General features: G+C 38.2%; 1 protein-coding gene across 1 annotated transcript; it reads left to right on the top strand.

Moving 5' to 3' along the window:
- Window positions 1-822: 822 nt before the first annotated feature.
- Window positions 823-19,686, top strand: LOC102310800 (neuroligin-1). Its single transcript, XM_042227321.1, has 8 exons — window positions 823-844; window positions 2,293-2,556; window positions 4,280-4,546; window positions 4,630-4,991; window positions 6,661-6,821; window positions 8,573-8,729; window positions 9,811-9,888; window positions 11,845-19,686. The coding sequence occupies exons 1-8, from the start codon at window positions 823-825 to the stop codon at window positions 12,445-12,447; spliced, it is 1,914 nt and encodes a 637-aa protein (XP_042083255.1). The 3' UTR covers window positions 12,448-19,686.
- The last annotated feature ends 5,367 nt before the right edge of the window (window positions 19,687-25,053 follow it).

Raw genomic sequence — 25,053 nt, 5'->3', positions numbered from 1 at the left:
TACAAACCAGTGATGCCATCCTTTCTTTTTTTGCACCAAGTGATTTTAACGATTTTTATTTTTATTTCAGTAATTATTTACAACTTTTGGAAAACAGCAGGAACAAGCAAAAAAATAAATGACAGCAAATAATTGAATTAATGCAAATAACAGATATGCAGGCTGAAGTGCAGGATGGTAAATATATTCTTTTAGCTATCCTCAAAGGCTTTCTGTGGGTGTACACATAATGCATCCAGTGTAAATTACCAGTGTAGTGTTGACTGAGACTGTGAAATAGGCATTTCATTTTCACTGATACAAATAAAAATATCCAAAAACACATGGAAGAAAATATGTGAGCATGTGAGGTTGAAAGGGACAGTTCTTGGGTGTGGTTGTTGGGTGTCAGTGCCCAGGATGCATGGAGGGCTTAATGGGGCTTTTAGTGTGGAAGTGTTGGGAGCTGGACATGAAATTGCTCTAAAAGACCTCAGCTCTCCTGTGGCTCTCCTCGTCTCTTCAGTACATTTGTACCTTACTAGTATTTGATGTTGAAGCCTCACTCGCCATGGATTTTGGCAAATAATCTAAGCGATAAGAGGTCGTCAGATTGCTTGAAATTCAAAGAAAAGTTGCTTCAAAGATTCCTTTCTTATCTTTTTTAGCATTGCATAGACTGGTCCGTACCTTACAAAAGGAAAGGAGATAACGCCATCCCACAATCCTTTGCAACAGTGACATTTAGGGCCATGCAGCATCAGGCTGTTCACATTATACTATTTATTCACATCAAAAGTTTTTTTATAGCAGTGACATCAATTGCATTTAAATTTAGGGGATATGAGTGGACAGGAGAATGAGCGTAAGCAAACATCTTAACATGACATTTATTTTGTTTCACTTTCTTTTTGTTTATTTGTTCAGTTGGTTTTTTTTTTTTTATTAACAGTGCTATAAACACAAACACAGAACATTATAGCTTCACCTCATCAAAGAACCAGCAACATCCTGTAGCATGATGCATAGCTAAACATATGTTCAGTTGAAGGCTGTTAGCACCATAGTTTCACTGGATCAGTAAAAGAAATAAAAGTGATGTATATGGTGTCTTGTAGCTCGGATGGAGAAGGAGGTGATTTTGGTGAATGGCACTGACTTAGTGAATAAGTCAGTGCCATTCACCGACTATTAATTGAATAGTAAGTGATAGCTCCGACTAGCTAACAAACAGTAACAGATTCGTTTTTATGATTCACGAATGACTATTTGCACAGGCCTGAAAAAAGTACCTTAGAAAAGGTAACTGCTGCAGCATGAAAATATAATACAGAAACACTTGTGGAAAAAGTGTAATAAACAGCATAATTATTTCCCAAACTATCCTTTGTAAAGATCTAGCCAACTCTGAAGAACTAATTGTAAGACAAGCCCAGTTGTCTGGTGTCAAAGGTAAATATTACATTTCAGATACAGACATCTGGCCAAACACTTATTGACCTGACCTCAAACTGTTGAGATTGGCTATTGTTATTGTGGTTAAAAAGCATAATGATAATAAATGCATAAACAACAACAACAAAAATTAATATCCTTAATGTTGTTAGTTAAATTACTCCATGACCTTGTGTATTCAGTGTGTTTTTTTAACAAATCAATTCAACTTGAAATAAAAGATCATGGAAGCGTTGAAGCAGTCTATAGGCAGTTCGAATAAAGTCTTCTCTTGAAAGGCAGTCTGGATGTGGGCAGTGTGTTGTACTGACCTTTGAAAACACCAGTTATTATTATAGATTTATCCACAAAGACCTTGATTTGAAATTTGTATTATGTTATTAAACATATCACTGCCTCTTTGTGACACATTATCATTTTCCATGAAGTTTTCATTTGAATTACTCGGAACTCTATATCTCTCTATATTGCAGCAAATTATTAAAGAATGAGGCTTTTGGTTTTCTGTGTACAGTGGCAAAATATACCTTAATAGCTTTATCAAGGAAATTAAAAAAGAAAATAGATTTTAAAAAATGCAATACAAAAAATACAAATCTTCAAAATAAAAAAGTACAAAGAATGTTTTTGAATGATTTTTTTTTTATTTTTCTTGATGTGTGATGATAAACTGTAAGATTAAACCTACTAATGTAAAGACATAAATAAATACAATTTCTCATTTCTAAAGTTTGTTGAAAAGGAACCAAACTCCATAAATGAAATGTGTAGATTAAGACAGAGAAAAGTCCTGATGCCATTAGGTGTCTTTTCTTTGTTAATGAAGCCATCTGCTTATGGTCAAATAAGAAAATTAAGGAGAAGATATTAAAATAATATCTACTATTTTTAATTTGTCCTCTCATCCAGGTTTCCTGAGTACCGGTGACCAAGCAGCAAAAGGGAATTATGGCTTGTTGGATCAGATCCAGGCTTTGCGCTGGACCAGTGAGAACATTGCAGCCTTTGGCGGCGATCCATTGCGAATCACTGTGTTTGGCTCCGGAGCTGGAGCTTCCTGTGTGAACCTGCTCACGCTGTCTCACTACTCAGAGGGAAACCGCTGGAGCAACTCAACAAAAGGTAAAGCCCAAGGACTCAAGTTACAGGGATCCATGTGGGGTCTTCATACATTCTTAAGTCTCATTTCAGTAGCGTGTGACCATAAAAAAGGTTGTGATCTGCTTTTGCTGATGCTTGTTGTCATTTTGGATGCGTGTATGTTAACGTCGGAACATGCTGAATGGAAGGTTTTTTTCTCTGCGTTTCACTGTACTTGCAATATTCAGCTTTGACATGAAAAAAAAGCAATTGATAATGTACTACTATATAGAAAACAAAAGATTTTGTGCTTCATAATTTTCTGAGAATGCCCGCTCTGAGCAATTAAAAGCAGTTGTTTTACAAACAGTTAAATAAAAAAAAAAATTTGAACAAAAACATCACATATATTCTAAACACAGGTTTCATATATGATTTTATTTAATGGGATGTTGCTCTTTATTCATACAGAGACCATTTTTTCAAAACGAAGAGACTTGGTAGTAATAATGTGTTACAACCATGTATATCTGCAGCAAAAAAAAAAAAAATGTGCCTCTAACCATAAACAAAATTAGGTGATAAGATATGTAAAGGATATTGACATTACTGGGGAACAAAATATATGGAAAGAAAGAACTTGAAGCACCTCTTTCCCTAAGGTCATGTAAGCAATAAGAACGATAAGGACAGTGTTGACCAGTAGCCTGACATTGCTGTAGTTGGGATTTCTGTTTGAATCCTACACTATGTGGCAGGATAGTCATTTTGTCAGAGTATATGAAACCTGAGCTTTGAGATTTGTCTATTTCCCAGGCTAGCTGTCCACTGTAATTGTAACAAACATTTCTCAAGAAGAAGGAAATAGTGAATTTAGGAACATTCAAGTTATGTTACAGACCAATGCCTTCTGTGGATTTGTCATGCTTTATAAAGAAACAGAAATCTTATTTCAGTCACACCACTCATGTTTGACATGATAGATTGGATGATTCAGACAATCTCCATGAACTCTTATAGGTTTCTACCATTATCTATGATGGAGCTGTTTAGCTTAGCATCAATAGGGGATTCAAAATCAGCTTTGTTAACAACATTTATAAATATCTGAAGGACCCCAATATCTCACTCTGTCAACACCTTTTTATTACAGTCAGTTTGGTGATAATTATCTAAAAACAGTGATCATAAGTGTTTCACACATTTGGATGGAAATCAAAGAAAAGGGAAAGGGAAAACATGACATCCCCCATCACACTAAGCCATGAAGATTTTTCTTGCATTCAAGAAGACTAACAATCACAGGATCATTAGTAAATGTTCAGATTTGTTTCTTGTCACTACTGAAAACTAACAAACCAAAGAATTTGCCAGTTTTTACATCATTAATGTTACCCTCAACCTGCAGGGCATTAATATGGGACTGACTCAACAAACCTGCATTGTACTATGTTCATGATGAAAATCAGGATGTCTGAGTTATTTTTTTCTTTTTTGCCAAAAGAAATATTGCTTTGTCTGTTCTAATAAGCAAAACTATTTTTCAGTGTATTCAGTTTGCCTCTAATATGACCTATGATCGCTGAGTTTCTGTTCCATTTTCTCAATCAGCTGATTTATCATATGATATTTTTCTTTATATGATTTTCAAAATGACATTTTATGCATCTATACTTATTTTGACATATTTTGGGATAGTCTCTGAATTGCACCTAATTAATTGTTTTCTCCATCAATGCTGCCCCTGTGCTGTTTTTGTCTTAAGGCCTGTTCCAGAGGGCCATCGCTCAGAGCGGCACAGCTCTGTCTAGCTGGGCTGTCAGTTTTCAGCCTGCCAAATATGCTCGAATGCTGGCTCGGAAGGTAGGCTGCAACCTGGAGGACACTGTGGAGCTTGTGTTGTGCCTGCAGAGAAAACATTACAAGGAGCTTGTGGATCAAGACATCCAGCCGGCCCGTTATCACATTGCCTTCGGCCCTGTTATTGATGGCGATGTTATACCTGATGACCCTCAGATTTTAATGGAACAAGGTATTCAATTTATTTTCCACCTAAAAGGATGCTTTGTAATTACAATTTGTAAGTTAACCAAACTCTGTACTGTCTCTTGCTAGGTGAGTTCCTCAACTATGATATAATGCTGGGAGTGAACCAGGGCGAGGGCCTTAAGTTTGTCGAGCTTATCGTGGACAATGAGAATGGCGTCCAAGCTAATGACTTCGACTACGCCGTGTCCAGCTTTGTGGATGACCTTTATGGCTACCCAGAAGGAAAAGACATCCTCCGAGAGACCATCAAGTTTATGTACACTGACTGGGCTGATAGGCATAATCCAGAGACACGCCGGAAGACACTCCTAGCACTTTTCACCGATCACCAGTGGGTAGCACCAGCAGTTGCCACAGCTGACCTGCACTCCAGTTTTGGATCTCCAACCTACTTCTATGCTTTCTACCACCACTGTCAGACGGAACAGGTGAGCTTCAAACTATCACATGCCTCATCAGCTCTGAAGGTACTTTCAAGTATTATGGTACCTGGAATCTAGGAATGAACACCCTGTCTTGATTTGAGTTGTATCACTGAGCAGAAGCCATTTATCAACACATGTAAACAGAACGAATTCAAGAATAATGTACAATCAAATAAAATCACTTATTTCTTATTGCTAAAGGCAAAACAAAATGCTCCCAAATGAAACTAAAGTAATTGATTTGAACTGATAGTTTGATAGATAAGCCTACACATTGTTCACATATGTAACAACATGTGTATGATAACTGCTGCTTTACTTATGAGTCTTTCTCCATAAGTAATCAGTGATGTGTAGTTGGCTAAGCAGTAGTGTCAAACCATGTTTTATATTTTAGATTCTTCCAAATAGCCACTTTACTTTGATTACTGCCTTTCACACTCTTGGCTTTCTCTTGATGAGCTTCATGAGGTAGTCACCTGAAATGTTTTTCCAATAGTTTTCCACAGGTTACAATAGATGCAGAGCACTTGTTGGCCCTTTTGCCTTCACTCTGAGGTCCATCTTGATTGGGTTTAGGTCAGGTAACTGTGGAGGCCAGTCCATCTGGCCAGGCCATTCTGGTTCAGTGTGCCTTCAATTTCGAATAAATCTCCAACAGGGTCACCAGCAAGATTCCTCCAAGCCTCCTACAGTGGGAACCATGCATGTGGAGACCATGCGTTCACCTTTTTTGTGTCTCACAAAGACATTGTTAGTGGAACCAACGATCTCACATTTGGACTCATCAGACCAAAGCACAGATGTCCATTCCTGTTTCTTTGCCCAAACAAATCTCTGCTGCTTGTTGCTTTTCCTTAATAGCGGTTTCTTAGCAGCTATTTGACCATAAAGGCCTGATTCTCACAGTCTCCTCTGAACTGAACAGTTGACATATACATATGTATACATACATATTTGTTTGCTGGTTGCCTGGTTCTGCCAGAGGTTTCTTCCTGTTAAAAGGGAGTTTTTCCTTCCCACTGTCGCCAAAGCACTTGCTCATAGGGGGTCATATGATTGTTGGGTTTTTCTCTGTATCTTTGAAGCGCCTTGAGGCGACGTTTGGTGTGATTTGGCGCTATATAAATAAAATTGAATTGAATTGAATTGAAACTGGTTGGCTGGTTTTTTGATATTTTTTTTTACTGGTATCTTAAATCCTTACTTCTTCCTGTATTATTTGATGCAACATTTAATGTTAATGTTCAAATATGTCTAGACAAACTAATGAAAATAAAGAGTGCTCATTAAATTGCCCACATTCCCTTATTATATTAACTTCAACTTGGTACAGCTACCATGTATATGTACTCTGTATTCCAGTTTAAACTCATCTCAAAGCAATTTTCCTCTGTCAGCATCATTCTTTTATCTTTTGTCTTCTCTCTCTCTCTCTGTTCAATTCACTGAATAATGAGCCAAAAATGGCAGGTAAATTAATATTAACAACTTATCTCATTCCCCCTTTTTTCCTCAACAACTATTCTATTTCTCCAGCCTTTTTAGTCTTGCTGTGTCTATGCATATTGTCAGAATATCCACCGTGCAAAAATAAAGTCTTTTAATGTCCTGTATCTGTCACATAAATGTAATAATACTGACGTGATTTGATTCATCTGCTGCTCATTAGGTACCACCCTGGGCAGATGCAGCACATGGAGACGAGATCCCATATGTGTTTGGCCTGCCTATGATTGGACCAACAGAGCTGTTTCCCTGCAATTTCTCCAAGAACGACGTTATGCTCAGTGCTGTGGTTATGACCTACTGGACAAACTTTGCCAAGACAGGGTATGATGACTCATAAGGGCCAATGCAGTGTTATGAATCTCATGAATCTGAACAAAACCATCACAGCTTTTTCAGTTATGAAAATGTTAAGTGCCACATCTGTAATAACTTATAGCTCATACTTAATATTTGTACTTGATCTAACCAGCACCTCTGGAAAGTTAATAATTTCACTTCGCTGTAAATGATAAATAATTTGATGTGATTATTAGTTATATGGAAATGAAATAATTATATTGTTTGACATAATTGGTTGTGATTTTGCCAAAATACATTCTATTCATTTCCAAAAAAGGGTACATGATTGTTTACCAAGTGAGCTGGTTTACATGAAATAATCAATTAGTTTATGAGCTCATGTAGTGTTAATTATATGTTAATAAAACATATAATCACCATTAGAACATTGTGATCATTTCACAGTGAAGTTATAATTTCACTGTAATTTTGTTTCTTCAGTATGACGAGGAGTAGTGAATCATACTATGGATTTTATGGACTGTGTTGTATAATTGGTATTCTTTGAAAATACCCACTACATATCTTCAAATACATTATTAATTGATGATCCTAGCCTGGAGAGTGACATTCTGAAAGCGACAAAATTAAAATCCTTTTTTTCTCCCTCTGTCTCATGTTGCCCTCCACTATATAGTCATGGCGGTAATTGTTTTTCTGCAGCATAATAGGGGGACATTGGCTTTTCCTGTGCACTGCCCAGTAGCCCGGAGGGGAACAAAAAGAGCACTAATGATCTACATATATAACCCCAAATTGACGTAGAATGCTGGGTACCTGAGAGATTTATGCCACCAATTTGAATGGTTAAGAGTGTTCCTGATGAGGTTTGGCTGGCTCCATATGCTGCTCTCAGACAATGGGGCGCTCACTGGGTCTGAATGGGCCTCCATAGTTCACATGGCTGGATCTGTTCTCCTCAGATTAAGTGCGAGTGGCTCTATTTAGTGCAGGATCCAAACTCAGTGCGTTGTCCTCCTCTGTACTGAATATATGAGGGGCATTCACATGGGTTACTGACCTGCATTTACAGTTTATTTAAGCCTTGAGTTATTGAGTCAAACATTTAAAATTGATGGCACGTGACATTTAAAAAAGTAGCTATTCTAAGTGTGGTTTATAGCAACCATTGAACCATGTACTTGTTGGAAATTATCAGCATGGTTGAACTGCATATTCAACTAAACATATTCTTTGGCAGGAAGCTTCTTTTCATGTTTGAATTATATATAAATGCATTCACTTCCAAGGAGATATCCATAATTTAAAAAAATAAACAAAAAACTGTGACAGGGATTTTTTTTTTATGTCTCAAAATTTAAATTAGGTATCTTAAGACCTTTCCATTCAGTCAAAATCTTTAGAAAGCCCTACATCTATGAGCAATAATTTCCCTTCTGACCTTTTCTGGATCTTATCAGGTGTGATATCTTAGAAAGCGCTGATTAAAATTTGATGAAACCTGGAGGCTGCATTTCACCACTGCCTTTCAGTATTTTCATAATTATACTGATTAACCTGAGGCAAATGCTACACTTATGTCAAAATTAAAATTTGAATAGCCAAACAGCTGTGTCTTAAGAGGTCCAGTTCCCCTTTAGCCTGGTTTTAGATCTTCCTGCCCTCTAAGGTAAACAGCCAACAACATTTTTTTTTTCCCACTGTAAGACTCTCAGCTCGTCTCTCCTCTGTGACCTCTTTAACGGAAACTCATTCCTACTCTTTCTTCAAAGGGACCCAAACCAGCCTGTACCCCAGGACACCAAGTTCATCCACACTAAGCCCAATCGTTTTGAAGAAGTGGCATGGACACGCTACAACCAGAAAGACCAGCTTTACCTCCACATTGGCCTGAAGCCCCGGGTCAAAGAGCATTACCGTGCCAATAAGGTATAGTTAGATGTAACTCTGTCATGCAGCAGATAAGCTTTTTACTGTTTTTAAGAGAACTCCAATAGAAACTTCAGTACACTGGCTCCCTGTAGATTTAGAATTGATTTTAAGATGTTACTGATCACTTTTAAACCATGTGATGGTTTGGCTCCAAGCTAAATAGCAGATTTGTTGACCCCATATGAGCTGTCTTACTGCCTTAGAGCCTCAAGAGCTGCCATGCTGGTGATTCCAAAATCAAGATTTCAATCTCATGTTGACCATCATCTTTGGAATAATCTACCTGAGGAGAAACCGCTCATAAAATCTGTGGCTTTTTTCAAATCCCATATAAAAACACATTTTTATAAACTTTTTTTGCTTTTTTTTAATGTGATGTTTTCTATGTCTTCACAGGTTATATTTTGATAGCATTTGGATGTGTGCATGTCAATCTATCTGTAAAGATGATAGCTTGAAATAATTCTGATATGAATTTGTAGACTGTTAAAAATGCATTAAAATTTGGCAAGTTCTTCAAGGTCAACTTAACGATTGATTGAAAATCGACAAAAGCACTATACATATTATTCTTACAAGTGTGGTGTGTATACAAAATATACACACAAAGTTCCATTAATTTAACGTTAACTTCAAACTTAAAAAAAGTTGACTTTCTCATATATTATGATATATTTGGTCTATTTTTCTGTTTATTATATATTTAAATTAAACTCTAATTAATTCTGTTTCTATTAACATCTTACACATTGCTCTAACTTTTTAAAAAAACGGATAAATCCAGTGTATACAATCTGGATTTATAAAAATGTATTCCAATTAATTGTTTCTTGCATAATTTTAAATTTTTGGTCTCTATAAAGATGAAATTCCTGCGTGTTTCCTCTTTATGCATCACTTGTGCCCTAGTCTTGGGTTTGTTTTTCACAAGCAGGGACATTTTCTGAATGCTTAAAATTGAACTGCAATATTGTTTCATTTTCATCCTATTGTAATTCCATACTTTAAGATGCTCTTCTGAAGATAGTTTTCATACTTGCTTGATTTTACCACCTACGCATTTCTGTCCTTTTCTCAGGTCAACTTGTGGTTGGAGCTGGTTCCTCATCTACACAGTCTCAATGAGGTCACCCAGCTCATCCCAACCACCACCAAGGTTGGTTTTAAATAGTCGATGTGTGATATCATGGCAAAAAGTGTCTATGTGAGCCATTCCCTCCACAGAAGGCTTTTTGAAAAGTTTTAAATGTAACATTGAGATTGGTTGTTGACCTAGTTTGCCTAATTTTCCGCTCAAGGGGCTCTTGTGATCTCCTACTTAGGTGATTATATATATAGACGTGATAGACGAGCACATATAAACACAGAGCAGCAGTTGAAGTATATTGAGGAATGAATTTAAAGGCAATGCCAAAAGTGTTCAGTAAATGCAGCTATCAGGTGTGACAGAGAAGAATTATACATAAACATCCAGTCTGACTTCAGTTTGATACAAATTATGAGTAGATACTTGATGTACAAGGGGCTGATTCTGAATGTTTGAGGATGTGAATGTGTGTAATATTTTTAATTTCATTTTTAAAAAACTTATTTATGTCACATTTTGATAAGTAACTTTATCAAGGTGCGATCGTGGCTCAAGAGTTGGCATTTCGTCTTATAATCAGAGGGTTGCCGGTTCAAGCCTCGGCTCGGACAGTCTCGATCGTTGTGTCCTTGGGCAAGACACTTCACCTACTGGTGATGGCCAGAGGGGCCGATGGCGTGATATGGCAGCCTCGCTTCTGTCAGTCTGCCCCAGGGCAGCTGTGGCTACAACTGTAGCTGCCTCCACCAGTGTGTGAATGTGAGAGTGACTGAATAGTGGAATTGTACAGTGCTTTGAGGGTCCCGAAAAGCACTATATAAATGCAATCCACTATTATTATCAAGTCAGGCAGTGGCCATATGTTTAAAGTAATTTCAGGATGTAGACAATCTCACTTTGCCATGAGTTAGAACAAAAATTTGTGTCACTATGCAACTTAAGCATTAAGCTGCAGCAAAGAGATTATCAACATTACATTAACACTTGGAGCTGAAAGAAACTGAAGTTGCTCCTTCCTGATATTGTCTTCCTTTTCCTCCTTTGCTCTCCATCCCTTTCCTGGTCTCCATTTTATTTACGTATGTTAGGCCCATGAGTATTTGAATAAGGGCACTGTTTCTGTAATGTTGCCTCTCTACATTATGTTTTAAATCAAACAAACAGTTGAAGTAAACTTTGACTTTCAGCTTTAAATCGACAGTAGCCAATCTCACTGGTGAAAAATAAAGAAATGTTGTCAGAAATTGCTAGTTTTAGGCCACTAAAACTGAAAATAATTGGCTTTGTTTTTTTTGACATCCTACTCAGAAGTGATCTGATGTCTTTAAAGACACTGTGCAATCATTCTTACAAGCACTATGTAATGATGAAGAAAAATATTTTGACTCCTGAATTTGAAAAAATAAGGCCCCAAATCGAAGTAGGTGCATATTTACTATTGATCTAATGAAATTGTATTTGACCTTCCCGCTAGAAGGAAATCTGCAAGGCTATGAAGTTGGGTTTTCTTAAAGGATTATAAAATGTCAAACAAGTAATGTTTAACTTTTCTTTCAAAATATGCTGTTAAAGTCATGTGACTCTTAGAAGCTAAATGAGTGAAATGTCAGTTTGGTGTGCACTGCAAAGTTTTGAATGATGTGAAATTCAAGCCACAGGAGACACAAATAAACAAACAAGAGTTGAGCTTTAATAGCAGATAAATAAATGTAGAATCCAAAAGTCCAGCTGGAATATAATGTAAACACAAGAAGTAATGAAAAAAACTTGGGGGACACATGTGAAACAAAGCAAGAACATGCACTAACCTCAGCAGGACTAGGTAGACAATGCAATAAAACCAAAGAGAAGGCAGGAGTATTTATTTATTGCAAATGAAATCATGCTTTTTTGCTCTAATAACATTGAAAGCCTATCATGGGGTATCCAATATGTAGTTTAAACTTTGTGGTACCACAAGCTAGACTATACAGTTGAACATGATCAGATGAATTAGTTATTAACCACTGGTTTTCTTGTCTTCAGATTCCTCCACCAGAGACTACTAATCGAATACCGAAGACCAACGTTCTGGTGACCAAACGTCCTAACCCAACCCCATTCCCCACTGAGACACAGGACAGTCACAACCAACCACATCTTGTGGACCAGCGTGACTACTCCACTGAACTATCTGTAACCATTGCTGTGGGAGCATCCCTGCTTTTCCTTAATATCCTGGCTTTTGCTGCACTTTACTACAAAAAGGACAAGCGCCGGCACGATGTTCATAGACGCTGCAGCCCCCAGCGGAGTGCCGCAAATGACCTTGCCCACACTCAAGAGGAGGAAATCATGTCTCTACAGATGAAGCAGCACTCAGACCTGGACCGAGATTGCAGGGGGGTTGGCGACTCCCTGCACCCGCATGATGTGGTTCTGAGGACTGCCTGCCCACCGGACTATACTCTGGCCATGAGGCGCTCACCAGATGACATCCCGCTCATGACACCAAACACCATAACCATGATCCCCAGCACCATGGGAGGGCTCACCTCACTCCACTCTTTCAATACCTTCCCCAGCAGTGGCCAGAACAACACCCTGCCCCACCCGCACCCACACTCACACTCCACCACCCGAGTATAGCCCTGTGGATGCACCCATGCAGGCGGGACTCTGATGGCTGAGGCTAAAGCTAATGCCGCTGACGCAGCAGAGACTGAAGGCCAACTTTCTGACAAACACAAGTATGTCATGAGATGAAATGCCATCCTGGAGTTGCCAGAAACCCATGGAATTACACTGGGACTGTACGACACCCTGTTAATACCTGAGGAAATATAGTCAAGAGTTTCTGAGGGTTTGGACCAGGGAAAAAAGAATAATTATCTTTTTGTACAAAAATTTAAGACAAGAAAAAAATACATATAAAGAGCTGAAGATAAACAACCTCTAAAGCTAAAACAAAGAGGAGGATGTTTTTTTATTGTTATTATTTTTGTTCTGATATTGCAGCAAAACAAGGTACAGTAAAAATACTTTCTCTTTCTAGCAACAGATATGGCCTTCGGGATCTTTTGACAAATGACTGCTTGAGAGTATTATCTGGATACAGAAGAGAGCATCAGACACACCTTGGAGGTGAGAAGAAGGGAGCTCTTTGTAAAAGAAAGAAAGCGCGTTGTTTTCCTTCGGCATCACGCTAGAGATTACTCTGTGGGGCACAATGTAGATGCCATGCAAACCAATTTAGGCATGTCTTGACATCATAAATGGAGGCTATGTAAGATAAGGTAAAAAAGAAAAAAAAACAATTGTTGAAAAGAGCAAAGGAAAGACTGAAAACTTCAAGAAAAAGAAATCCTGTATGCACAACAGAACCATTTTGAGGAGAAAAAAATCTTGCAAATACTTTTCATCCATTTATTTTTGAGGATTGGGAACAATTTTATTGTATAGAACCTATTTACATATCTAGATCTGTACACTAAGCACCGAGGCTGTTTAAGCTCTCCTCTTTTCAGAGGGGCATCCATACTGCAAACCTGCCAGTAGAACTGAACCAGTAGGAAGTGGGGATCCACCTACTGGCTTTCTGGCATTTCCAACTTCAACACAGAGAGCTGGGGGACAAAGGATAATTGGATATTTTAGCACGATGCGCATGACAATTTATCTGCTTGATGGCTGCTCTGCTGATTATGTCATTATTAAGAATCATTTTCACCCTCTCCCTTGCATTGGAGAAATTTCAGACATATTTCTTGATTGGATTACAAGAAAACACACACCCTTGCAGGACCATGGGAAATACAATTCCAGGTTATGGATGATGTGGGCTGGAGTCGGGGGTAGAAAGGGGAGGGGCTGGAAATATGGTTCAAATTTTCTTGCATAACATGATATAGCTTGAGTGGAGCTGGGCATATAAGGACTAGTTTTGTACTCCGTGTGTTGGTACTACTTTTTGATAGTGGTTAAATCACATTACACTGTATCAATCAAACTCATTGTACCTTCAGTTGAGATCAATGTTCTTTGGTATTCTACCTACTTTACCACTATACCGTATAGAAGTAATTACCTGCACTGTTTATTCCATTGCCCGGTTTTCTTTACTTTTAACTAGGAGGTGTGTTGACTGTGGTGGAGGGTGAAACTACTGGGGGAAAAAAATGGTGGGAGAGTGAATTTCTGGACCGTGTAGATTTTTTATTCATCCAATTGGGCACTGGAGAGCTCTTTAAACATGAATGCCTACACATGACTAACACAAGTCAAAGGGCAAGATGATAGGAAAAGTTAGGGTCACGATAGGCCAATTCCCATTATGCGCATTTCATCTAGTTTTGATCATTAGCCAAGGCTGGTTGTGTTAGGAGACACATTGCGTTGGAATTATTGAATTATGTGAAGGAAGTAAAAAGGCCTCTCATAGCAGCTCTGAAGCCCACAGTCACTCCTCTTTACCTCATTTTGAAGAGCTACTTCTTTTCTTTTTTTAGCCCCACTCGTTTTCTACCAGGGATTCTCTACTGTCTCATCTTTTATACTGAGCTGACAGCTGGGCTGTTTAGCAAAGCGGCTCGTCTCACATCCGCACTGTCTTCAGTTGACCATCTACTACAATGCTGTCTGCCTTTGCTAACATCTTCAGGTCAGTGAAGCCTCAGCAGCTAACGATGTTATCCATCGGTGTAGAAATGAGTCACAGTGCAGTCGAATCCAGTTGCTTAAAAGGTTGGAGTCACTGTGGGGGTAAAGTGGTGATCTTCAAAGCAGACAGAGACATGAATATCCTAGATGGCAACTCTATTGTGCACAGATATAGAAATCTGAAAGCTGGCGCAGAGATGCTACTTGGTAAGCTGAAACGCTTTTCTCCCTGTTTTCCCTTCGCTAAAATGTAGATGTGTAGAGGCCTCTGTTGTGAGAATTCATCCTGCCCCTTTTGGCTTCCTTACAGGCACTGTGCAGTCATTCAAAATAATGAGTGCAGACTACTGTTACCCCATGTAACATTGTGGCAGACAAGCTGGATGAGGGGATAAAATCTTGTCTCTCACAGGAAATGTTGCTTTTTGGAATACGATTTAAATTGAATAAACTAATTTTATCTGTTGGCTCCAGATTGTTTCTCTGGATTAAATGAACAGCCAGTGCTTGAGCTGGGATTGAAACAAAAGAAAGATTCCAAGGTTATTATCACACATCATCCTCGTGGGAATTTCAGAATCTGGGGAAAATCTGCTCTGTAGTTTTGTTGGCACTGTATCGACAAATCAAAAGCTTTCATACTTTAATACCGATAATATGTATAAACAATCTCATACACAACCATGTGATAAGAAATTACACCTGGGCTTTCCAAGTATTTTGTTTCCCCACACAAAATGTTTTATATAGGAAAACCCTCTACTTGAACTCAAGATTTATTAGACCCATATAAAAAGCAACATGACCTTGTTTTTGTAACCCAATTGCTCAAATGCACTTCACTAGATGTGGAAAGGACTCTTGAAAGAAAATTAAATGATGACGTTGGCTGTGCAGGGATTTAGGAACATTTGTGCCTGAATATGGGCATCAGCAACAAAGTAATTCCTATTATGTAGGTTACTAATTTAAAATGTGCAAAGAGTCACATGGGGTAGGTCAGATTGCACAACGTGAGTCCAAGCAAGACAAACAAAATCTGTTTTTCTTTGTTTATATTGGTTTATTACTGTTTTCTCGCATTTGAATACCAAAACAATGTGTTTCATGATGTAAATCCAGTGGAGCACTACACTTGTTCACTTTTTTGGCTACAAACATGGCAAAAACAAAATAAGATTTTCATCTGTTAATTTTTTGTTTGTGTTGTTTTGATTTTTTTTTTGTTACAGTGAACATTTGATACTTTAATATGACACTTAAACCATTGAATTTACAATCCCCGTTGACTAGACATGACCCTCTGCATGCCTACTGCATGTATGTAAGTATACAGTGCACCCAAACATGCAGTTGCAACAAAAAAATGTCACTTTCTATGATCAATCTTCCGCACATGCTGTGGAAGATCATATCCTATGATTAATTGGGATCCAGTGTTCAATCTTTAAAATCTCTTAGCTAACTCACAAGAAGTATCCAGTGGTCAACCCGTTCCAAAACAGCCATCTCAAAAGACAAAAAGCACTATGTAGTTTTGTCTTTTGTCTGGTGGAACCACAGCTTACATGACTTTCCATCACATTTTAGGATTGCATTTTACATAAATCCACGTAATATGACAAATCATTCTGCATTTTAGTCATATTGCTTTACAAAGCATCCCAAAAAACATTTCCCTTTTGAAGTTTGCAAAACTGCAGCATTAGCAGTAGGATGAAAGGCACTGAGAACGAGCAATTACAACTCTACATGAAAATATCACAGGGGTTGAGATCGTATATAGCTAGCACTTGCCAAATTCAAACATTGCTCTCCAGAGAAATGACAAAGGGGCAAAAGCAGGGCCACCCACTGAATTAAACATATAATTGCACTGATGGGTAAATAGTCAAGCAATTGCAAGGCCATGCTAAGTGGGTGACAGCCAGGGATGAATCCTAATTAATAACTTGCCATGCATCCAATTGTCTGATTGATGATAGTTGAAAAATGTAAACCAACTGTAGCGTGAAAAGAAATGAGAGAAATGTTGGTCAGCACCTGACATATTTGGGATTATAAATGGAAATTGCTAGAAACTGCACTGAACTTAATTTATAGTGGCAGTTGCTAACAAGATTTAGCCTCTGCAGTGACTACATGCAAATATAGTCCAAATTTTCTCATAAGGAAAAAGCAGTTGTGCTAGATTGCTTGAGGATGTAAAACTAGACAGGAAGACAGCAAAACTTTTTGCAGGAAAATGCAAAACGCAATGACTCAATCAGGAAATATATAAGTAAGCAAATGCATTAAATGCATTTAACAGTTTTGACAGTTGTGTATGGAAAAACATGGTTATCAAAGCAAATTGAAAGCTAATTGGCATAATTTGTGAGAAAATTGCAACTTCGCACCTTTACTGAGACTGAAGCAAAGTTAAGACAAAATGGTATTTGACTGATGGCATAAAACCCTATCAAAATCATATCGCACGACTCCACTTAACATACCCAAAATGTGTATTTCTAGATTTGTTCTTTTATTGTCTTAACAGCACCAAAATTCAGTAATTTTCACCAAGGCAACCTTACTGGAAGACTGATGCATTTCAAAGCAAACTAACTTGTTTTGCCTGGTGACATTTTCTCTATTAAAATTCGCAATCTTTGGGTAAGAAATGGTCCACATCTAAAGCCGTGTCACCTTTTAAGCTGTGTGTTGAATATGCTCTGTGAAAATGTCAATATTCCTTTCTTAGTGTTTCCATTAAAATACATTTTTTATGGTATAAGGAATATCTCAAATGCATTTCCTACCTCATAGATCATTTGCAAATAATAACTTTTGTGAATGTTGCATTTTCCATCCTGCTGTTATTCTCTTGTATCGATAGTAAAGTTTTATCAGGCGTTACCCTGTCCAGCTGTCAGTAAGCATTGCCAACCCCTGCAGCCGCCACAAATGTAGGTCATGTCTCCCTGCTCTTGACACGAATGTAAACGGTTGTGTACATATGATGGTAGGTACTAGCAGTGCTGAGACTTTATCATTTAAAAGATGCTTAACAGCACCTCTAGTGGTCATAGGTTCCACAGGGTACCTCAGAGTTGTGTTCTTCATGTTGGAAAAATCTCAGCTCACAACTAAAGTACAACTACATGTGTTTTTAAGAAAGGGCTAGCTTTTAATAGACTAGGGCTAAGAAACGTATATAATTATGAAACGTATGACTGAAACAAGGTGATAAATTTTCCCAATCAACAGAACAGGGGCCGCTACAGAAACCAAGTTGCCCTTCTCTTTTCATCTAATTCTTTGAAGTTTTGATTCACTGCTAAGAAGGAAAAAAGGAAAAAGAAAAAAATCCTTCCTTTCTGATTTTAGGAAACTGGAGTAATTGACACTCATTTTTTAAACGTTACATATCCAATCCCAGAGTGCCACTGAGACTTTGCTACACATATATGACACTCTTTTCAATGAGAAGCATTTTGATTACGTTAAAGAGTGGGAAATGTCATAAACATATATTCTCTTAACACATCTTTTTAAAGTTAGGGCAAGTCACACGCCTGCCCTATGATAGAGGAAACATTAAGCCTTAAAACTGAGAACTAATAACAATAAAACTTTATTGGATAGTGAAATGAGCAAATTAAATACGAAGGAAGTTCAAATTTAATTGCAGTTATTATACTGTTTATACACTGTGGTAGTTTTACGTGGAACATTACAGAGTTATGAGGAAAAGGGTATACCTTTTGTTTGAGTGCTGTGTACCATAACATCATAAACATACACCTTTTGCCCATCTTTTTCTATTTCAACCTGGTTCATAACTGAATTTCTCTTATTTTTAAGGAGATTATTAAAAGTCTGCTATTTTCCAAAGCCGTCGCGGGCAGGTTGAGCACACTGATTACGTGCAGCATGCGTGGGCAGGAGGGTCTTTACATGTGTGTTTGCTAAAATACACACATCTTCAAAACAACAACAGCTAAAACACACAGCACACACAGTTGTAAAATCTTAAACATGACCTGCAAAAATCCGTCACCCCCTTTTGAATGCATATGCTGGTATGCTCCTTTGTCAGCCTTGTAAACATTATTTCCATTAGTGTTTAATTCTATATTGTGCCTATTTTGTGTTTCTGTGTTGAATATTTAAATATTCTGTTTATTTTGTGTCATATGATGTCTTGCTTGTCCTGAATAAGACTTGAATTTGGATTTATTGGCTTTGTGCTTGTAGCAGCACTCATTTGTAAGAGTGTTGACATTCAAATGGCAGATGTGAGATATTAGTCTGAGAATGCCCCATAGTTGAGAATGACTCCCATCTGGTGTCACCCTCCTTTAAAAAATTGTGTCCAATTAGCCCAGTCTCATGGCAGCTTGTGAAATAGTCCCAAAAATGTGATCTGTGCGCTTCTGTACAGGATGACTTTTGCTTTAATCGTGACAGAGAAGCAACACTCCCATCAGATGCGACTTATCTACCAGAAAATTACTTTTAGTAAAACGATAGCGTATAAGAAGAATAAAACAAAAGAATGGTAAAAATGTCTCTTTGATTAAGTTCTTGTAGTTATGCCACTATCCTCCTACTTTCTTGAGTGGACTTTAGTACATTAAAGTGGAAGCTGTCTTGATGTTTACATACGTAACATATAGGTATTATTTACATCTATTTTTCAAGCTACCGTGAGACGGTGTTAGTCTGCCATTTGCAAAAGGGGAAGTTTCACCCAATCCAGGTAGCATTTCTTCGGTCATTTCTTTTGACTCCCAGCACCACTAGATTTTATTAAGCCAGTCAAGAAGGGTGAGTATACATCCAAACAGTTTGGGACTGCAAACACTTGTGAAACCCTGTTCTAGGGGGAAGCTTCATTTTTTTTTTGTTCTTGTGTAAAGCTACGCAGATCGTGGTCGACAGTGAGCCTGTGCTGTAGTGCAAGGGCAGAGAGGAACGAGCACTGCGAATGAATGTAACGCAACGTGCCATTTTCTGACCTCAAAGCGCAGCAGAAACAACAATTAAACCTCAGATTCATCCTGAGAGGTTTGTGCAAGCAGTCTGAAAGCTAAAGGTGGATTTGTTCTTTGAAAGTCATGTGAACCGGAGGAACTATGTGAGCAGGTCTGGCATTTGTATTGTAGATTATTTGTCACTTGTCTTTCTTTCTGGTTAAATAGTAATTACTCTTCTGGAGCACAATAAATGATTTTAATATGCTGATATGTTTTTTTTTCCTCTGGAGTCTTCATTTATTATTTTCTGTGGCTGTTGCTGAGTTTACTAATTTAATTGGTGAAGCACACATCACTTCATACTCGCGAGTAATTACTCTGGCAATTTATTTGTGGCGTGATTAAATTTGTTTTCTGTGACTGAAAGCTGAACAAGCTTTGTCCTAGGTAGAATGCATTAAAATAAAAACAGTGCCTGTAAAACCTCACCATGTTCTTACAGGAAGTACACACGGTGATAGAGGGTGAACATCTGTCACTTTTGTTGAAATGGGCAAAAAATGTGACAACAAAATTAAAGAGTTTCTTCTACCGCACTTTTTTTTTCCATGAATTCTATGCGTTTATGCTCTTTGTGAACTCTGTGTGTGGGTTATTATGCATTATGGTACTCCATCCATCAGACAATAGGTTGGGTGTGTTTGTAGAACTGCAAAAGGTGAAGACGTGCAATATGGAATATGTATCTTGGCTGTTACCTTTAAATGACTACACATTATTGATGATTTTCATCTAAGTTTTAAAGTTTGCACAGAAGCACTTAAAGCTGAATAAACAAGTGTGGCTCAAAAGTGACAAAATGAAAAAAAAAAACTATTACAGAAATTCTTTAAACTCTGCAAAACTCGTCAGAATTTCTCACTAAAAGCAGCCTGGCTCATTTTGAAACATGTAACATTGACGCAGTTTCAGAGGTGCCCCCTCTGATCAGGTTTGCATTTTGATTGGCAACACAATAAGAAATCATCTGACTTTATTTTTAAATTTTACTTTATTTTGAAATATAAGAGAATTCGATGCTGAGTAAAAACTCTTTCTTTCTTTAGAATGATTTTTGTCATAGATCTTGGAAAACAATAAAATGTGTCAGACAGAGAGAAACTTTCTAGCAGTAACCCATGTGTACAGTGGGGCAAAAAAGTATTTAGTCAGCCACCGATTGTGCAAGTTCCCCCACTTAAAATGATGACAGCGGTCAGTAATTTGCACCAGAGGTACACTTCAACTGTGAGAGACAGAATGTGAAAAAAAAATCCATGAATTCACATGGTAGGATTTGTAAAGAATTTATTCGTAAATCAGGGTGGAAAATAAGTATTTGGTCACCTCAAACAAGGAAAATCTCTGGCTCTCACAGACCTGTAACGTCTTCTGTAAGAAGCTTTTCTGTCCCCCACTCGTTACCTGTATGAATGGCACCTGTTTGAACTCATCATCTGTATAAAAGACACCTGTCCACAGCCTCAAACAGTCAGACTCCAAACTCCGCCATGGCCAAGACCAAAGAGCTTTCGAAGGACACCAGGAAAAGTATTGTAGACCTGCACCAGACTGGGAAGAGTGAATCTACAATAGGCAAGCAGCTTGGTGTGAAAAAATCAACTGTGGGAGCAATCATCAGAAAATGGAAGACATACAAGACCACTGATAATCTCCCTCGATCTGGGGCTCCACGCAAGATCTCATCCCGTGGGGTCAAAATGATCATGAGAACGGTGAGCAAAGATCCCAGAACCACACGGGGGGACCTGGTGAATGACCTGCAGAGAGCTGGGACCAAAGTAACAAAGGTCACCATCAGTAACACACTACAACGGCAGGGAATCAAATCCCGCAGTGCCAGACGTGTTCCGCTGCTGAAGCCAGTGCATGTCCAGGCCCGTCTGAAGTTTGCCAGAGAGCACATGGATGATACAGCAGAGGATTGGGAGAATGTCATGTGGTCAGATGAAACCAAAGTAGAACTTTTTGGTATAAACTCAACTCGTCGTGTTTGGAGGAAGAAGAATACTGAGTTGCATCCCAAGAACACCATACCTACTGTGAAGCATGGGGGTGGAAACATCATGCTATGGGGCTGTTTTTCTGCCAAGGGGACAGGACGACTGATCCGTGTTAAGGACAGAATGAATGGGGCCATGTATCGTGAGATTTTGAGCCAAAACCTCCTTCCATCAGTGAGAACTTTGAAGATGAAACGAGGCTGGGTCTTCCAACATGACAATGATCCAAAACACACCGCCCGGGCAACAAAGGAGTGGCTCCGTAAGAAGCATTTGAAAGTCCTGGAGTGGCCTAGCCAGTCTCCAGACCTCAACCCCATAGAAAATCTGTGGCGGGAGTTGAAAGTCCGTGTTGCTCGGCGACAGCCCCAAAACATCACTGCTCTCGAGAAGATCTGCATGGAGGAATGGGCCAAAATACCAGCTACTGTGTGTGCAAACCTGTTTGACCTCTGTTATTGCCAACAAAGGTTATGTTACAAAGTATTGAGTTGTATTTTTGTTATTGACCAAATACTTATTTTCCACCCTGATTTACGAATAAATTCTTTACAAATCCTACCATGTGGATTCATGGATTTTTTTTTTCACATTCTGTCTCTCACAGTTGAAGTGTACATCTGGTGCAAATTACTGACCTCTGTCATCATTTTAGGTGGGGGAACTTGCATAACCGGTGGCTGACTAAATACTTTTTTGCCCCACTGTAAATGCTCATTATAGAAATATGAGATCAACAATAACTGGATAAATGAATAGGATAAAAAACAGGACGAAATAGAATATTAAACTAATTCGTCTTTATTGCTGTTCTCTTATTTTGTTAAAACACATTTCGTCCTGTAACACAAACCGAGATTTTGAATCATTCATTAGTGGTTAATGTTTTATTGTTTTCCAATATGTGATGAATTTAGTTATGCGTTTTAGTTCTCTGAATGCATGCTAAGAGCTGAACAACAGTATTTGTAGGGCTCAGCCTGAGAACTTCAGGGACCCTTTTGCGCCTCAGGGCTTGATGTGATGCATTATCAGTTTCCTCTGATCTTAAATATCACACAAATACAAGCACTCTCTCTCTCTTACACACGCAGACCGAGAAAAAAAAAAGCAAACTGGCATTTTGTTTAGTGCTAATTGGAAATCAATCGAAATTCATCCTCCTTGGAAAAGGGTGACATTTTCTCACTCTTTGCCAATGATTAGAAACAAATTATGCCAGACACTGACTGACATTTGGAGAGCAGGCGGCTGTTTGGAGTGGAGTGTAAAGGATCAACAGAGCATGTATTTATGCTCTCAGGCACTGATCCTGTCATGTGTGTTGTGTGTTGTGTGTGTGCGTGTATGTGTGCATCTATTTGTCTGACCAAGGGCACACACGACTGTGGGCTGCTCAGCCAGAGGGCCCTGTAGGAATAGCTTGATAAGGGAGGCTTATTTACCATAATAATGCATCTCATCTCTGCACATCAAACACTCCTGCCTGGTCTGATAACCCGCTCTTTAATTTAGCACAACTGTTTGATCTAGCTGTGCTGCCGTTGTCCCAGGGCCATTGTCGCGAGCAGCACAACAGTTGGGTAATTGCTGTGTACTTTAACAGTGTTTCACAAATAGAACAGTTACATAATGTTGCACCTATGGAGTAGAGCTCCACTAAATTGTGTGATGCTCTAGACGATATGCGAAGGGGAAAAAAAGGTATCGTATTGATATCTTATTCTGTCCGTGCTATTGCCTGTTATTAAGAGGTCAAAGGACTCATGACAGACTTTCTCATTAGACAGAGCTGGTGGTTTGTGATGCAGGGACCGGAGAATCGATACGTCTGGATCATTACTTTAATACTCACAAGCCACTCAGTTGGTGTTGATTTCAGCGATAATTATATAAAATGCATGTTTGGCTGATTCACTTTTTGTTTCTAGTATTTGTTTTTAGTGGTTGAGCCAAAGCAAAGCAGCCATGTCACATGACTTGTCTGTGCCACATGACTGAGAACCCAGAGGACAGCTATGCTCAGTCACACGGATTAAATTTGTGACAAATAGTGAATGACGGCAAAATAAATAAATAAACAAAGAAATCATTAGTAACATAGGCCTATTATTACTATTATTATTGCTATAATAATAATCATAATAATAATAATAATATGTGATGTCACAGTTTCAGTATGCAGTCAAGATGTATTTAGTTTCAGGTAATAAATGGATGGTTTTCATTCCATTTTCTCCTCTTTTTTGTGTGTTTGGTTCCAGCATCATGAAAGGGTTCTTTTAAAACTAAGATATAAGTATCAGATAGTCATATACTACCTCCTTTTTACTTGCTTTCAGGACCGCAATACACAACTTATCTGGATGGGTAATAGTCAGATGGAAGGTTGCTTGAATGAAGCTGCTTTCAGGCCACAAAAGATCCAAAAGACATTCTCCCGATCTAAAAAGACATAAAGCTTGCTGAAATACATTACGGCAAACTAATTTTTCCTTTATATTTCAGATGGGAAGATTAAAACTGTGAAATTATTAACTGAAATTCCCAAGTCACTTATTAGATATCCAAAATTTGCTCTGCTTTGAGGCAGATGAGTCACACTTTCCCCCTTAACAAGCAGCTTTAATCACTCTTTTGTTCTGTTCCTGACAAAACGCACAGCAGAAGCTTTGTTCATGACTGTGTTCGTTTTAATTGGGATTTGCTGGGTTTCTGCATCGTTTGAGTTGGTCCACTGGATGCTACCTTCAGGTAAGGCAATTATAATCAATGCACTGTCTTTCTCTTGTTCTAGGCCCAGCTTCTTCTCAAAGAGCTCATTTTGGAAAAAAATAAAAATAAAATAGAAATAACAAAACATACATGCACACACACAACGGACTCGATCTGTGTTATGTTTACAAGTTTAATGATCAAACACTTTTATATTACTAACATCTGTTCGTCAGGTTTGAGTCCTTACTCAGCCAGTATTCTATTTCAAGTGTACACGAGTGAAAGTCAAAAATGTGACTGCTGTTTCAGCTATGAAGTGAGCAGATGCAAATTTAAGTTTAACACTTAAAACAAGGGAAGCTAACCAGTGACAGCCCTGTTAACAAATTAAAATTCCAGCATATTGAAAACAATTAACACATTTTGTTTCATTTTACTTGATCACAATCGCAAGCAAATACAGGCCCATATTGTCTAAGTTAGAAATGAGGTGCTGTCAACACCAACGGATGAAGTATTTCTCTCATGTTTCATCTTATGTCTACAAGCGATCAGCCTGCACTGATTGAACCAAACAAATTAAATCTGAGAGGATCTGAAGCTTCGCTCAGCCTGTCCGTCTGAATATCTTTGAACTTAATGAGATCTGGCAGTCAGCCTGTTCCCGTTGTCTCTCTGGAGGTGAAGAAAGTTGGAACTGTCCAGAGTAACGCTAATTTAACAAATCTGTACCACAAACAGTAAGCTGTTAGACACTTGTGGTATGCATAGATATACTGCACCTTGAATAATACAAGGGGGTATTAGTTTTGTATACTTTTGTTCCAATTCCTAGAGGAGTTTTTCAGGGAGTT

Source organism: Haplochromis burtoni, unplaced genomic scaffold, assembly GCF_018398535.1.
Source record: "Haplochromis burtoni strain Fernald_Lab_line unplaced genomic scaffold, NCSU_Asbu1 Contig_254, whole genome shotgun sequence".
Classification (NCBI taxonomy): domain Eukaryota; kingdom Metazoa; phylum Chordata; class Actinopteri; order Cichliformes; family Cichlidae; genus Haplochromis; species Haplochromis burtoni.
The sequence above is the reverse complement of the archived record's forward strand: the minus strand, read 5'-3'. Positions and strand labels throughout refer to the sequence as shown.